This window comes from Colletotrichum aenigma (assembly GCF_013390185.1).
Source record: "Colletotrichum aenigma strain Cg56 chromosome Unknown KSG_Cg56_contig07, whole genome shotgun sequence".
Taxonomy (NCBI): domain Eukaryota; kingdom Fungi; phylum Ascomycota; class Sordariomycetes; order Glomerellales; family Glomerellaceae; genus Colletotrichum; species Colletotrichum aenigma.
The window spans coordinates 2,901,226-2,916,423 of NW_023500913.1; the positions used below are offsets into that span (position 1 = coordinate 2,901,226).

Genomic DNA, 15,198 nt, shown 5'->3' on the forward strand with positions numbered 1-15,198 from the left:
ATCTTCAAGTGCTTCCTGAAATGTGATCTCTAAGCGCAAGTTATTCGCAGCATACTTTCGCTGGACTACCGACAATCATTGCGTTCAAGGCAGACGTCCGGGTAGGTGGCGTCAGCACCGTGAAAGGCTGGAAACAGGAGGCTAAATGTTGAACCAATCCCAGTCACAATCACAACACAAACAATAGCAATAAAAAAACCTTGAGATTATGCATATATCCGACTTCAATCAGTTTCAATGCTATTCTGCCCGTTCGTTTCACCGCGATAGTCCTTGTAGTTTGTTGCTGCAGCCCTCTTGGTTTTGTTGGGGTATGCAGATCTACCTGGACGAACGACTTCGGCAAGACGATCACCAGCAGTAGGCTCCAGGAGCCCCCTTACTCTTGCAGCAATCGTTGAAAGCACCGGAGTTGAGACAGTTGCCAACACCAGTACACTGTCACGGAGGCCAGCACAGAAACCAAGAATGATCACATGGCTATTTTCAGAAGAGCCGAAGTAACGAACCTGGTTGTTGGGGCCGGGAAAGTTAGGTGCAAAGAAACAAGCGGCGTTGACATCTCCGTTGCAGCATTGCTTGGTCAGGTCATTCCACTGAGGGCCTTTACCGCTTGGGTCCTGGCATTTGCAGTTCTTGCCAGCAAATGCACCTGTGATTCAGAGTTAGTCCCTGGGGGGGCCTTCATCAAAGTGAAAAGTGGCCAGCGAAGAGTTCATCGTACCAGAGATGGTGGCGGCAAGCATGAAAATCTGGGCAAAGCGCATGTTGACGGAATGGCAGATGAGTCAAAAATAGCGAAGTTGAACGGTGCTTGGAAGCAATCTAGTGGTGATACAGCGACGACGGTAGAAACAGTACTAAATCATAAAGATCATAGTAAAGGCACTTATATGAGGTATTTGTAAGATGTACATATCTTTCAGGTAGTACTCTGCCGGGTATCGAAACTTCTCTGATGACGGCGATCAACAAGTCACAAACACGTCATGTACAGCCTGAGAGACATTTACGCAAAATAGTAAGACGTGACAGCAATCCTGAAGAGCGAACGATCTGCATCACGGAGCTGGAAATTCGAGCTCTCCCTGGAACATTCATGCGACTAGTCACGTAACGGGAAACTCCCAATCTCACGAACCTCTGCTTGGGGGAAGGGCATGGAACCCTCTACACAGGTCGGCTCGATATTTCTCCCTGGCCTGATTTGCTTTTGTTACGTTTTTGGCATGCAGACAAGTAGCAAATTCTTTTTCTCTAAGTTTTTGTTTAATTATGGCAATTTATGTAGGCCATGTTCAATAAATGGATGGTTTTACTGCTTTTGTATCGTCATTGTTCATGCTCCATCAGTTAGACCGCAATTCCTGGCTCCCCTGAGCTGAGGCGATCACAGACTTGATGTGCAACTGGAAGTCCCCGTCCTGCTCGGCAAAGAAACTGCAACTGGGTTAGACTTTTCTCCTAGGAAGGCTTTCGGATCTGCTCACCTTCTAATCATGAAGTTGACTCTCTTGATGCTGGTCAGATCAAGAGGCGCAGTGTCGTTTTGGACTCTTCCACGGTATGTTGGGACAAAGTCCGCGATTGGCATAACGACCTTTTCGACCTCACCCGTTGTGTGGTTGACTGCTGGAATCTGGAAATCGAATTCCCAGCTCACACCAGACTGCTCAACGCCGTTGATGGGAGGCGGAACAGTGTCCTTCAAGTTGAACGTGTACTTCTTGCCGTCAGAGTACGGAACCTCCAGGGTGATGGTGTCGTAAGCTGAAACATCAATGCTGGGCCAGTCGTCGACTGTTCGCTGCGAGGCGAAACCGGCGCCGCCTAGTGTCGCATAATCCAGATTTCCGTGGAAGTTGACGATCGTCTCGGTGAACGGGTTACCGACCGCGCCAGGCTCGATGATGTCCAGGAACGAATGACTCGTCCCGTTGCGAACGGTGTCGTCAGACGCGACCCATTCACTGGTGCTCCAGGGGCTGAAGAGGGGCGCTGAAGCCAGAGCGCGAAGCGCAAACGAGCCGATCGGAATATGCATCGTTGAGTACGAGGTTGTTTTAAGAAGTCGTGGATCCTGTTGGGCGAGTAAGGGCAAACGAGTGACGGGATTGATCGACGAACGCTGGATGCGATGTTCTGGAAAGGATGCGCGAGGGCGGAGGTGTCTTGTTTTGAACGTCCCCGGTTTCGCTTTCAATCGTCAGCGCCAAGCTGATCATTTATTCCTGGCACCACCCGGAGTAATCCAACGTTCCGGTTCAGTTCATCGTGGGCTCATCTATTCTACAAACTCTATTTTGCGTTGTTCAACCCCGTGTCGTCGTTCAGCAAATTTGTGGGGTCCCCAATCAACGATGTCATGGATCTGGGATCTTCAGTCATGTCATCCAAGAACGTTGCTGAGAGCCAAGCAGCCGGGCCTGCCGAGACTTCGACTGCCAGGGAAGTCAAAAAGCCACTTACCCCTAATACCGATATGTTTAAGACAATTGACTTATGATTGAACACAATACCCTTCAACAAATAGCTGATGCCAATTACTTAGAATAAGTCCGCATCGGCCTTGGACATCCAATCTTTGGTCGAATTGAGGGTAGTTCATCCCTGGGTAGGTTGTCAAGACCTGAGCCGCATGGCAAACCGTCTTTACAACAGCGTGATCATCAAGCAGTGCACCCATCGCCTTCGAGGCTTCGCACTTGCGATAATGTTATCGCATCACGAAGGCAAACCTCGCCATCCCACCTGTTTGTGCAACCCGGCAAAGGCGCACTGATTCGGTATCAATCATCAGTCATTCAAGATCTTAGCAGGACGTGGTACTTGGCTTCGATGCAGATTCGAACTTGCGAACCGGCCAGTGAATACCCACAGACCCTGACAGCAGAAGGCTCGACGAGGCTCAAGGCTCAAGAGAAATGCAGCCGCTCTTTTTGTTGTGAAGTTGCAGTATGGTCAGAGGAGACGAAGCAATTGTGCGATGGCGTATGAAGTCTTCTACTGGTCTTGACCGAAGCGGTCTGCCGTGCAGGTTGGCAAATAAGCATTCATAGGCTTGCCCAAAACATGAGCAGGCTGGATGGTTGGCTCCCTCAGTTGTGGATCAATGCCGGGGCAGGGAGACGCGTCGATCCAAAGAGGCTCCAAGCTTCAGGAAAATGTTGGACGCGACCTGGAAGGCTCATTGTGGTCAAGAAACGGACGTTGAAATTCTCGGTGAGAGATCGACAGTCACCTCCCAAGTTTCGCCTGATCTACAGACACGTTAAATGAGCCGCTTCCAGCACGTGTCAGTCCGCCATAGCTTTCTGCTCTTCAAAGCTTTCGCAGAGCTTAGATCCCGGAGCGGTCTCCGTTGCCGGGATAACCATTTGTTCCCCACCTCATGTTGCATTGGATCCGCTTCGCAATGTGAGAAGTGAAAATCCCATCCTGTGGAATCAATCCGGACGGCAATCATTGCCGTAGCTGGGCACCGAGTGGATTTGAGAACGGCCTTATCGGGGCTTCTCTTCCAGCTGGTGGTGATGTTCTTGGACGGGGTTACACCGCACTTGTCAGTGAAGATGCTGAATTCGGTCGAGATTCTCGTCCATGTCCCTCAAGGTGATCACTCAATCAGTGGATAAACAGCTTGTGGTCCTGTCAATTGAGTCATGCTACCCAAGTTGGCGCGATCAGCTTGGTGCACAAGCAAAAACCACGACCGCCGTCCAATATCCACCGGAATTTTCATCGCGATGCTTGCCAGTTGCAGTCCCTTGAGGCAGAGCTTGACGATGGACACCGCGTTCTGGTGAGAACGGCGCGATGTGGTCCGTTTGTGGATCTACCGCAAGGCTCTGATGCTTGATCATCCAATAACTCCCGAAGTGGATGAGGCTATTCTGTTTTGCACCCCTTGTCAGTTCACACAATTGCAGGGCTGGTTTGACTGATGCTGAGATCGACGTTGAGGTTTTCACTCCTTGGCTGATTTTAGAGCCCAAAGCGAGACAAGGCCAAACTCATGGATCTTCAAGCAAGATCTTCGGTTTAGCTCCCCTCAAGGATGCTGAGCGTTTTCCCCAGTCTGAGCCCCTATTTAATAGCTGATCAAGAACCCGACTTTTGACGATTCCGTCCTCTCCAAAGACTCTTTCTTCTGAATCCTAGCAAACCTCACCACAAACCCGCCAAAATGGTCAACTTCGCCGCTGCCGCTCTCGCCTGCTTGGCCATGACTCCTCTCATCGGAGCGTTCCCCACCAACTCGACCCTCTTGAAGGCTGCTCACCACAACGGTACTCACCACCACGTCGCCCGCTCCAACCTCACCGCTGCCGAGCACTTCCTTGAGCCCATCAATGGAACCCACCACCACTTCACTAGATCCAACACCACTCTGCTGAGAGACTTCCACCACAACGGCACTCACCATTCCCCTGGCTTCCGTGAGTCTCCTCGACCAAGGACTTGGTTCCGAAACAATGATCTAACATGGGCATAGACAACTAAGATCTTTCCGACATGTACGAGCTACGATGGCAGTATTGAATCATCGCCAATCACATCGGCTATATGAGCGTGGATAGCAAGTCATGCTAGCAAGGGCTCGCCACCCTCTGGTCATCTGCAGGCTCGGTTTAGCTGGTTTCCAAGACTTCAGACTTCAGGGCCACGTCATTTTCAAGTTGTAACGTGGCACGCAAAATTTGGATGCCCGAATGTAATTATGTTTATTAATAATGATGATAAGCGGTTTTCAACTTCCAAGAAACGCTCCGCGAGTCCCTTATATCACCTAATGTTGCTTATAAGACCGTATGTCTTAGCTGTGCTCATGTGACTGCAATGTCTATTTCCTATGTGTTCGAATGAAATCGCCCTTGATACAAGGCGAAAAACTGGATACCGCGAGAACACCAGAGATGACGGCGACGAAAGCGATGCCAAAAATAGCAAAGATAAATTTAATGAAGAATACGACAAACATCCGCGGCAAATACATCTATACAACCAAATCTCGAGGAGTGTTGCCTGTGTGTAACAGCAAGAATAGATAGTAACTGTTTTAAGTTCCCGCAACAGTGGCTTGTAATGGTACATCGGTGCATTACCTTACCCAATGTACGCCTGTCGAAGTATGACGCTGTAACCGTATGCCAGTACCGCTACCAATTAAGTACTTAGTGACGTTGAATCGAGAGTCGGTCTTACAGAAGTCCGGAAGAGCCAATCACCCTTGCGAAAAAAGCATAGGAGAAACCTAAGAAATACTACTGCTGACGATAGGCGGCTCGGGCTTACACGCCCTACAGCGAGCTTACACGCCTTACACCGGGCTTACACGTTAAATCCGATTCGTCCCAAAATATCGTAAACTTACCATCTCCGGAATGTCTAGACTGATGATGGTCTAACAAAGAATGACGCAGGTCTAGCTCCCAGTTTGGACCAATTGGTAGGTGCGCCGAACTCAATTTTGTGTCTTACTTGAGTTAGACCGGTGCTTCCGATGACAACATGGCAGGCTAACATAAATATGCGATGAGCCTCCCCGCATTCTTGGGAGATTGTCTGCCATATCACCAAACTCATGATGGGTTTATTTGGTACATCAAGCTCCGAAAATATGTCTGAAGTTCTCGTCGTCACCTCGGCCAGCGGCCGACAGAATGCCCACCTGCTACCGCTTCTTGTATCATCCAAGCGCTTCAAGCTCCGACTTGTATCGCATTCAGAGGCCTCAGCCGACAAACTTCGGACAAGATATCCTGGTGCCGAAGTTGTCGTCGCCGACTTGGCCTCTGTCGATGCCTGTCGGGAGCTACTTCGTGGCGCTACTGCGGTCTACCACGCCGGCCCGAGCATTCACTCCCGCGAGCGGGAGATGGGATTCAACATGATCGATGCTGCTACTGCCGAGGCGCGCGAGCCCGGAAGTCAGTTCCGTCACTTTGTGTACTCTAGTGCTTTGGGTACTCAGCATCGCAAGCTCATGCAGCACGACCTGAAGAGCTTCGTGGAGGAACGTCTGATGCTCAGCCCGATTCCGTGGACGATTCTGCAACCAACCAACTTCATGGATGCCTATCCGGTTGCACACCTTGCCAGCATGGAGAATCCGTCGATGGAACGACTCTGGAAACCCAATATGCCGAACAGCTTGATCGCCCTCAGAGACCTCGGTGAAGCTGCTGCCAAGGTGCTGACTGAACGTGAGAAGCACTTCTATGCGCAATACCCTTTGGCTAGTACCCTCCCCACTACGGATGCCGAGGTATTCGAAGCGATCAGTAAGAAGATTGGGAAGGAAGTTCAAGTCAACACACCAACGTTTGAAAAGGGGGTTGAAAATGCTTTGGCGATGCTGTTTGGAGGAAACAGTATGCTCTGCGCCGAGGGGGATCTGAGACCTGATGTAACAAAAGATGAAGCGGAGAGACTCATTCTGTTCTACAACCGGTACAGCCTGACTGGCAATCCGAATGTGTTGCGATGGCTTCTTGGGCGTGAGCCAACTACAGTGGAGCAATGGGTGAAGCTCCAGCTTGACGGGGCAAAGCTCAAATAGGGGGGCGAATGACATGCATTTGCAGTATCAAGGGCAACTGGTATTACGCACACCCCGAAGTCTCCTAGGACATATCTTTACGTGCCAATTGATGTTGTTAGCCGTATTGTTATGAATCGTTCTCGTAACTATCATGGTGCAAATAAAACAAGAATATTTACTTCCTCCCCATGATGCTCCGCATAAACTCGACTCAAATGTGACATCTCTAGTTTTGCATTGGGGCCTTCACCCACTCCGCGCAGGTTCAGATGCTCGTTCTGATTTATATACGTTGCAAACGTGGGTGCACTGCACACGCTTAAATCAGTCATCAGTGGATCTTCAATTTTCCATGAGAACCCCACGGGGAAGTTGGCATGCATTCGGCAATGACTTTGTCCGTCACACGACCTGGTATCGGTGAGGACTTGGGTGTATAATCTCATTGGTACGGTATGTCCATAAGTCTCCCATAGCACATACTATGCAGCATGAGTCCTTCACTGTTCATGCAATGACCACAAGGAATTGAAGTATTTCTTTCCATCGCCCCTATCAATCCGATCGACAATAGCAACCCTTACTAGACAATTATCAACCAGCGATTATAAAAGCTTTGGAACCATGAATGACAAGTACTCATTGTTTGAATATTACAACATTCAAGTTGAAGCTTCATGGTTCCAATGTCTCCGACATCGCAACTGACAAGGCCCTATTCCTTGACCAGCCCCCGTCTTGGAGTGTTTGAGCTGTAGGTAAGTTTGGTTGTGACACTTGACGATCACCGTGTAATCTCTGAGATGCCAGCTTTTTGTAATTCATGGCCCATGTCCGCAACGTGATTCACGGAAACTAGTCCAATCGCGTCACATAGATTGTGAACTCTTCGCAACCAACACATACAGCAGATGTGATTGGACGATCGACTCAGGAGGATAGAAGCAACTGCTTCTGCGTAGGGAATGTCACAATGTGCGTTGGGTTTGACAGGAATCGCTAATCATGCCATGTGTAGTTCAGTATTGTAACCTATCTTTCCACCGCCAATCAAAGAGACCGAATATCTTTCCCTGTACACTCGTTATGACCACGCTTGAAGTGTGTCTTAACTTCGAACTGGATATCTATGACTACCTCGGCATAACAAATGCTTAAAAGATTGAAGTAAACGACCATTCGTACTGGCCTTGAAGCAGGTCAGGTATGACCAAAGTTTCCTTAGTCAGTCGGACATGCGGACGGCTACGTGTCGATATCCGAGGCTTGTGGCAACACTCTGTCGAGTGCTTCACCACTATTCAGAGAAGTTTTCGTGGGGGCTCAATCTTTCGGGTTTTCCGATTCTCACGATTTCTCACAGTTAGCATTCAGAAGCATCGCGTGCGGTATGCCTCGCGCCGTGTGGCGGCAGGCTAGGTAAGTTATGGGAACTCTGGGCCCATGGTGGGTCAGCATAGGTGCCACAGAGAGTTTCCAAGTTCCGGGCGCAGCAAAGATCAACAGCTCGGTCCACCGAATTTCCGATGCCTCTCGCGAAAGTACGGCCACAGTACCGGTTGTCGGGTTTGCACGTCGTAGACACGGCTCAGGCTCTCGTGCCGTGTACGATGGAGGTCGGAATGTTCAGTTTTCGAGCGCGGGAACACGAGACTGGAATCTTGGTTAGTGCTGAAGTTGACACAGCCATGATCGGAGTCATGTAGTTGTTGGAACTGGTTGCGCAAGGGACAATGCACCGACCCTGGTCATCCGCATCCTTCCATTACCGTAATATCCGACGTGTCTATTTACGGCCCTTCCCACTCCCGTCTCCGATGCAACCTGCTGCCCGTCTTTCACGCCGGCGACATTGCCTTCTCAGTCTCTCAGTGGCGAGAGAATGCAAGTTTCAGTTGAGGGAATAACCTGAAGACATGTTGAAATGATTACATGCTCGGTCTATCGGACAACTGTCAACTTCGGTCTCGCTACGGTTTTCGATCGCACCTGCAGTAAGAGCCGGTAGCCGGACAAGTAAGCTAGTTCACCGGTCGTACTCCCGGCTTCCCGTGCCGCGACTAGACGACAACGAACGCCAAAGCTAGAAGACAGTGAGCCCACTCCAACCAACAGCAACCCATCCTGCAGTGATGACGCATCGCTTTGTCTTCCAGACCAAGACCCAGGAACTTCACATCGACCCACCCGCCGCATCCGATCTGGACACCATCCCCATCTTTCAGCTTGAGAGGCAACCGCGAGAGATTTCTCTGCCACCGAAATCAGGGAGCCCCTTGATTCATCACTGACTAAAAGAGGAACCAAAAGTGGACATCTCTCCACAAAATACCTTGTCAGATCATCTGATAACGGTCCTCTTCGAGAGGGTGACATCGCCGTGGCACCTCGTCGGGGCCCCGAATATCGGACATGGCCTCCGTTTGGCTCACCAATTTTTTTCGACGGGGCCCCGGATCCATCGCGGCCGCAATTCCCCGGCTCGTAATTGGCGGCGCGGCACAACCGGCCGGCACCTCCAACACCGTAACCGAGCCATTTTCATTTAGTCCTCACAGGTGCGAGGTGTACATAGATCTTTTTGGCGAATCATATTGAGCCTTTTCTGAACTCCATCGATGAATCCGCGGGTCTACCCACCCCGAAAAGCAGGTGTTTGTGTAGGAATGAATGACGATCCTGCGACGTGGGTCGGCCGGATCAGCGATTCGAGCCGCGAACGATGGAAAAGCCCGCGGTACGAGATAAAATATAAATCGGCTGAACTCTGCCCTGCCGAGGAGGGCCGATCCCGTGCCTCCTTTCCTTCTGTGGTCGCGCCCTTTGGTTTCCCTCACCCGCTTGGTTTAGGTTACCCACTTGTCATCGCGTGTAGCAACGTCTTGCAGCCACGTGCGATCTACAAGTCAACATGGCTGCCATCCAACCTTCGCCGCCTCGCACGGCCGAGCAGGGCCACGCCGCATCTGAGAGCGACATCGAAAAGACAACTGGTCAGAATGTGATCGACATCCATGCCGACCCCTTGAAGACGGAGGCAGATGACGCCGGTTCCGAGCACAAGCAGGAGGGTGTCAAGAAGGTCGAGGCCATCACTACAGTGTGGTCAACGAAGATGCTCTGGGTTGTCTTCGTCTTGTATGTTGAGGTCATCCGTGATTGGTTATGAGAGACTAACGCTAAGATGTTAGGCTGTACCTGGTCGCCTTCGTCGATAACCTTCTTCAATCTGTCCAGAGTAACTTGACACCCTACGTCACCTCCGCCTTCGGCCAGCATGGACTCCTGTCGACGACGAGCATCATCTCTACGATTCTCGGTGGTGTTTCGAAGCTCACCATTGCCAAGATCATCGATATCCGCGGCCGTACCGAAGGTTTCTCATGGATGGTGCTCCTCATTAGCATCGGTATGATCATGAAGGCCACCTGCAAGAACGTCGAAACGTACGCCGCCGCGCAGACCATCTTCTGGGTTGGCCACATCGGCTTGCAGTATATCGTCACGGTCTACCTTTCCGACATGACGTCCCTGAAGAACCGAATGATCATGATTGGTATCAACGGCACCCCGCTCATCGCGACGACCTTCGCCGGCCCGAAGATTTCCCAGCTGTTCTACGATAACGTCAACTTCCGTTGGGCTTTCGGAGCATTCGCCATCATTCTCGTTGGCATTTGCATTCCCGTCGCGGTGATCTTCCTCATGAGTGAGATCAAGGCCAAGAAGATGGGCCTGATCCCTCCCAAGGTTAAGACTCGCAGCACTTGGGAGTCTGTTAAGCACTACTTCATTGAATTCGACAGTAAGTCTCCATCAAGATGAAGATAGGAACATGCTCTAACAACCTTGTTACAGTCGTTGGCCTGCTTTTGGCTTCCGGTGGTTGGTCTATGCTTCTGTTGCCTTTCAGTCTCGTCAGCTACACCTCGCATAGCTGGGCAAGCCCGACAATCATCTGCCTCATCGTCTTCGGTGTGGTGGGCTTGGCCCTTTTCGCCGTCTGGGAGAAGTGGTTTGCGACTGTCTGTCTGTTCCCTTACCACTTCCTGAAGGACCGCACCGTCCTTGGCGCCTGCTTGGTGTATGGCATCATGTTTGCCTCGATTTAGTACATCCCAATCCTGCTCAAGTCGCCTAGTCTGTGTCATATCTGACCGTTTCATAGCTGCTGGGACTCGTACTACCAGTCTTACCTGCAGGTTGCGCACAACCAGGACATCACCAGCTCAGGCTACATCCTAAACACCTTCAGCTTGACCTCAGCTATCTTCTCGCCTCTGATAGGACTGTGGGTCTTATACAAACCATAACTTGAGTGTATACACTAACATCGTCCTAGTCTTATCCGCTACACCGGAAAGTTTAAGTGGACTGCCATGGCCGGCATCCCCATCTGCGTTCTCGGCACCGCTCTTCTTATCTACTTCCGTCACCCAGGAACCAAGGTCGGCTACCTCGTCATGTGCCAAATCTTCAACGGTGTTGCCAGCGGCATTTGGGCCAGTACCTCCCAGCTTGCCGTCATGTCCTCCGTCACTCACCAGCAAGTCGCTATTGGTCTCGCTCTGCACGGTCTCTTCGGTTCCATCGGCGCCGCCATCGGTCTCGCTATCGCGGGTGGTATCTGGAACAACGTCCTCGAGAACAACATCTACAAGAACCTGCCTGCCGACAGCAAGGACCTCACGGCCAAGATCTTCGGAGATCTCACTACTCAGCTATCGTACCCCATGGGCAGCCCTATCCGCGAGGCTATCATTGCCGCGTATGCCGACGTGCAGAGGAAGATGGTGATTGCTGGCTGCGCGTTCATCCCTCTCATCTTCGTGTCCTTGGTCATCTGGCGTAACATCGATGTCAAGACTGTGGAGGAGAAGAAGGGCAAGCAGACCAAGGGAACCGTGTGGTAAGAATCACGCGTGGTCAGAATGGGTACTTGCAGCGCCCCTTCGCGTGTAAAAAGCTTCAAGAGATGTTCAACTCGTCTCTACTAGTATATCACTTTCCCTGAATAAACCAAGACTACTGTGCTCAAACTGCTATCGATATACCGCATGTGCAAGTTTGCTCGGGTGTAGACTAGTACTGACATGGTCTGGGAGAACACTCAACTGCTCTAGGATAAGACGAATCTCTACTTGGGACAGAGGCGCCCATTCTGCGTCGGGTAGTACGCAATTTGGTCCGTGATGTACCAGTCCTCCGCACCAATAGCAGTAGCAGCATACAAGACTCCCCAAGGATCATACTTCTGCTTCAGTTGATATAGGTAATCGTAGTTGTTGCCGTAGTACGCTTGCTGCAAGTCTGGCTCGTTGATATCTGCCTCATTTAGGTATGTTCCCGCACCCGGGCTAGCATCACGCCATGGCTGCAGCTGCTGTACCAACTTCTTGCTTGCCGTAGCAATCTCCTCAGGTGTGGCTTCCAGATCCCAGGCGGCCCCCAGCATGACGAAGGCCAGAGTCTCTCGGAAGGCAGGGTTAACGGAGTTGGTCTGGTTGAGGGAAGGGTTCACACCCGTCTTGATGTTATAACCCATAACGCGACCACCATCCTCGGCGGTTTGTCGTAGTGCCTTGGTCTGGGCTGCCAGCTTCACCCGGTCTTCCCAGTTGGATCGCGGAAAGAGACGGGACGCGGTATGGAAGTTCCATACGCCGACAAATTCCCCATCGACAGTCCACGTGCTCAGGACTGCATCGCGCACGCCATTGAACTCGGTGTACTTGATGTCCGAGACGGGGATGTGGAGCGCTGAAAGGTTTCCGAAGAGCGGAGCAGAGACGGACTTGAGCTTGGCAGCGTCCATGTCGATGCCAAGCTGAGGCAGCATGGAGAAGGCGCAGTTCGTCTCGTTGGTGCAAACAAGAGACCAGTAGCTGAACATGCCAGCATCGGCATACTCCGGGAACACTGCGAAGACGGCATCGACACCGGACCAAAACGCCTCCGTGGACACGTTGCCGCCGGTGTTGAAGCTATAGCTAAGGGAGGTTATCGGAGTCTTCGGGTAGGCACGGATGACGAGGGAGGTAATGATGCCCCAAGTGCTGCCTCCGCCGCCACGTAGGGCGAAGAAGAGGTCTGGGTAGTTGTTCTCATCGACAGATACGAAGCGACCATTGGGAAGCACAACCTCCATCGATAGGACCTGGTCGGCTCCAGCGCCATACGAGGAGATCAAGGGGCCATTACCTCCACCTGCTACGTAGCCACCGCCAACTCCAATGGTCTTCTCGATCGGTCAGTGTGCCAATGTCTTCAAGCATATGCCATTGCCGATGATAGGAGGGGAAGGAAAACTTACGCGCGCGATACCACCAACCACCTGCAGACCCTCCTTATCCGCAGCATCATAGTAGTCGAGCATGGTTACTCCGGAGCCAATCTTGAAGGCCGGACCTTGGTAGCCGGAAGTGCGATGTTTGAAGCTGGCGCCGAGGTACTGGATTCCTTGTAGATGGTGAGTCCATACAGAGAGAGCGCCGGCACCGGCCGACTTTCCGCTGAAGTCATGACCTTTGTTCTTGACAATCAATCTCAGGTTGAGGTTGCGCGCGAAGTTGACCGCAAGCTGAATCTGAGCAACGTTGGTCGCATTCAGGACGTAAGACGGGTGTCCGCCTTGGGTGCAGGTGGCGTTGGAGCGCGTCAGACTCGGGGGAAGACAGCTCACGCCCTCGTAGAGGGGGAAGTCCAGGCCAGTAGGTTCGGATGCCCTAAAATACTTAGCGGAATCCTTTGTGAAATATGGTGCAGGGGTAGCTCACTGGTAGGAAGGACTTGCCCATTGTGCCGTGACCTCGGCGCATTTGGCTTCGTCGTATTGCGGCCAGTCCTTGTAACAGACAGCCGCCGATGGGACACTATCCAAAAGCGCAGATCCCGTCAACAGACCGAATACAGACCATGTGGCTGATGAAGGCCAGGCGCTATCCCCGGGGAAGACCTTGCAGGAGCGGGCAGCTCTTTTGCCGGTCACATCGCCCTCGTCTCCGAAGTCAAAGACGCTAGCATCGCCGATGTCGTAGCTGGTCAAGTTGGCAAGGACCTTGTCGGTGAGCTGCGATGTCTCGAAGTCGAGGTACTCAACACCCGAAGCTGCAGCATTTGCCGCGATCACTTCGGCTGCAGGAGCAGTTCTGTCGTTGGAGATGGCTATGAGGTATAAGCAGGTGCCGGCTGCAGGGTCTGGAGCTTCCGAGTTTTCGAGCGCATATAGAATTAGTGAGGAAGAGAAGCACACGTACCATCATTGTTTGAAGATTGAGCCGCCGCTAGACATATGACCGACAAAGCGGCGAAGATGCCAGCCTTTGACATTGCTGCGAAGGAGTCAGATGGTACAGATGACAACCATGGACTACCAAGCGTGATGGCGGACGAGGAGTGACAACGGGAAAAGGATGGCAGAGGGAGCAAAGAACACATCCAGACCGTCGAAAACCATGATCTTTAAGGGCAAATTCCCCCTGCAATGTGGTATGCAGGAACGGTGGCGACCTCGGATGATTCTCAAGTCGATCTCCACCGACTGTTCATGGCCGGAGAGTCTCTCCGGAAACAGATTCGGGGACCCGCTTCACTCCGAGGACCTGCCGGCCGACCGACCAATCTTTGCGACCCGGGACAATTGGGCCGTCGACTAGCCGGGCTTCTGGTCCGGACGCCACTCGGACGCTTTCGCCCCCAAGTTTCACTTCTTGGTAGCAGCACGCTGTTGGTTTTCCTCCAAGAATGCTGCCTTCTTTCCGGTCATGATTGTGTGGGGGACGAAAGGGACTTTGGAGACATGCGCTGGCCGGAGATTGCTTTCCTGTACTGCGCCGCCAGCGTGCATACTCGGCAGCGATGTTTCTGCAGGAATCCTCCACTAAACCGGTCTTGCTGACACTCTGCAGCATCGATGCCTCTTCCAATCCCGGTCGAAGAAGATCTAGGCAAGCAGCGACGAATGGCCAACCAGATGAGCGGTGGGGCCGGTCGCTCGAGTTTCCTCTTGCGGCGCGGGCCGAGGAGGAATCGGTTGAGGTCGATTTTGCCGCCATTGATGAGGGGATTGAACCACGCGGGATATTTTGGGCGAGTATCGCGTTGAAAAACAGAGTCGATTCTATTCCGCGATCGAATTTGAGCGGTCTGGGCTGGAATGATGATGCGATTTTGACGAAATGGACGCGACAAACGAGTCGCTCAATTGGCACCCCTGGAGCGATGGAAGAATCCCCACGACTTATTATCCATGTTTGTTTCTGTCAGACAGGGAGCCGATTTGATAGATCAGAGTCTATTTATTTGACTTCTTGGCTGATAACAACACTCAATGAACGCATACGATGATCTTGACGTCCAGAGAGAATGTGGTGTTGTCGGAGACGAGGCCAGTCCGTAATCGATTCTAACCCTATGAAACCTAATGCCATGTAAGTAGTGACAATAGTTATGAGACCAGTTACTGAACTGTGTCACAGCGACTGTATTCTTGTGTTTCTGTCGTTATCACTGCTATTCCCTCTGCTAGCAGCGTCTATCCCATTGTCGTCTATGATCCCTGCCTCCTCTCGTGGCTGCTTTCACTTGGTTGACTCTCCGAAGCTCGATCATGTTCCAAAAAATGATAATGTAGTCCGCTTAGAACTAGAATTGGG

General features: G+C 51.7%; 6 protein-coding genes across 6 annotated transcripts; 3 read left to right on the forward strand and 3 right to left on the reverse strand.

The window, feature by feature from the left end:
* Positions 1-224: 224 nt before the first annotated feature.
* On the reverse strand, positions 225-767 carry CGCA056_v011045 (uncharacterized protein; the record flags this gene model as incomplete). Its single annotated transcript, XM_037326292.1, has 2 exons — positions 225-652; positions 725-767. 2 exons carry the CDS (start codon positions 765-767, stop codon positions 225-227), a joined length of 471 nt encoding a protein of 156 aa, XP_037175351.1.
* Positions 768-1,349: 582 nt separating this feature from the next.
* Positions 1,350-2,044, reverse strand: CGCA056_v011046 (Uncharacterized protein; the record flags this gene model as incomplete). Its single annotated transcript, XM_037326293.1, has 2 exons — positions 1,350-1,440; positions 1,491-2,044. 2 exons carry the CDS (start codon positions 2,042-2,044, stop codon positions 1,350-1,352), a joined length of 645 nt encoding a protein of 214 aa, XP_037175354.1.
* Positions 2,045-4,186: 2,142 nt separating this feature from the next.
* On the forward strand, positions 4,187-4,495 carry CGCA056_v011047 (uncharacterized protein; the record flags this gene model as incomplete). The annotated part of the gene is made up of 1 exon (XM_037326294.1): positions 4,187-4,495. One exon carries the CDS (start codon positions 4,187-4,189, stop codon positions 4,493-4,495), a length of 309 nt encoding a protein of 102 aa, XP_037175353.1.
* Positions 4,496-5,620: 1,125 nt separating this feature from the next.
* On the forward strand, positions 5,621-6,562 carry CGCA056_v011048 (uncharacterized protein; the record flags this gene model as incomplete). The annotated part of the gene is made up of 1 exon (XM_037326295.1): positions 5,621-6,562. One exon carries the CDS (start codon positions 5,621-5,623, stop codon positions 6,560-6,562), a length of 942 nt encoding a protein of 313 aa, XP_037175346.1.
* A 2,893-nt stretch (positions 6,563-9,455) lies between these two features.
* Positions 9,456-11,457, forward strand: MFS1-0-1 (MFS siderochrome iron transporter 1; the record flags this gene model as incomplete). Its single annotated transcript, XM_037326296.1, has 5 exons — positions 9,456-9,682; positions 9,736-10,349; positions 10,403-10,655; positions 10,713-10,835; positions 10,887-11,457. The coding sequence occupies 5 exons, from the start codon at positions 9,456-9,458 to the stop codon at positions 11,455-11,457; spliced, it is 1,788 nt and encodes a 595-aa protein (XP_037175345.1).
* Positions 11,458-11,681: 224 nt separating this feature from the next.
* On the reverse strand, positions 11,682-13,873 carry ZEB1-2 (FAD-linked oxidoreductase ZEB1; the record flags this gene model as incomplete). The annotated part of the gene is made up of 4 exons (XM_037326297.1): positions 11,682-12,782; positions 12,858-13,269; positions 13,321-13,708; positions 13,801-13,873. The coding sequence occupies 4 exons, from the start codon at positions 13,871-13,873 to the stop codon at positions 11,682-11,684; spliced, it is 1,974 nt and encodes a 657-aa protein (XP_037175997.1).
* Between the last annotated feature and the right edge of the window lie 1,325 nt (positions 13,874-15,198).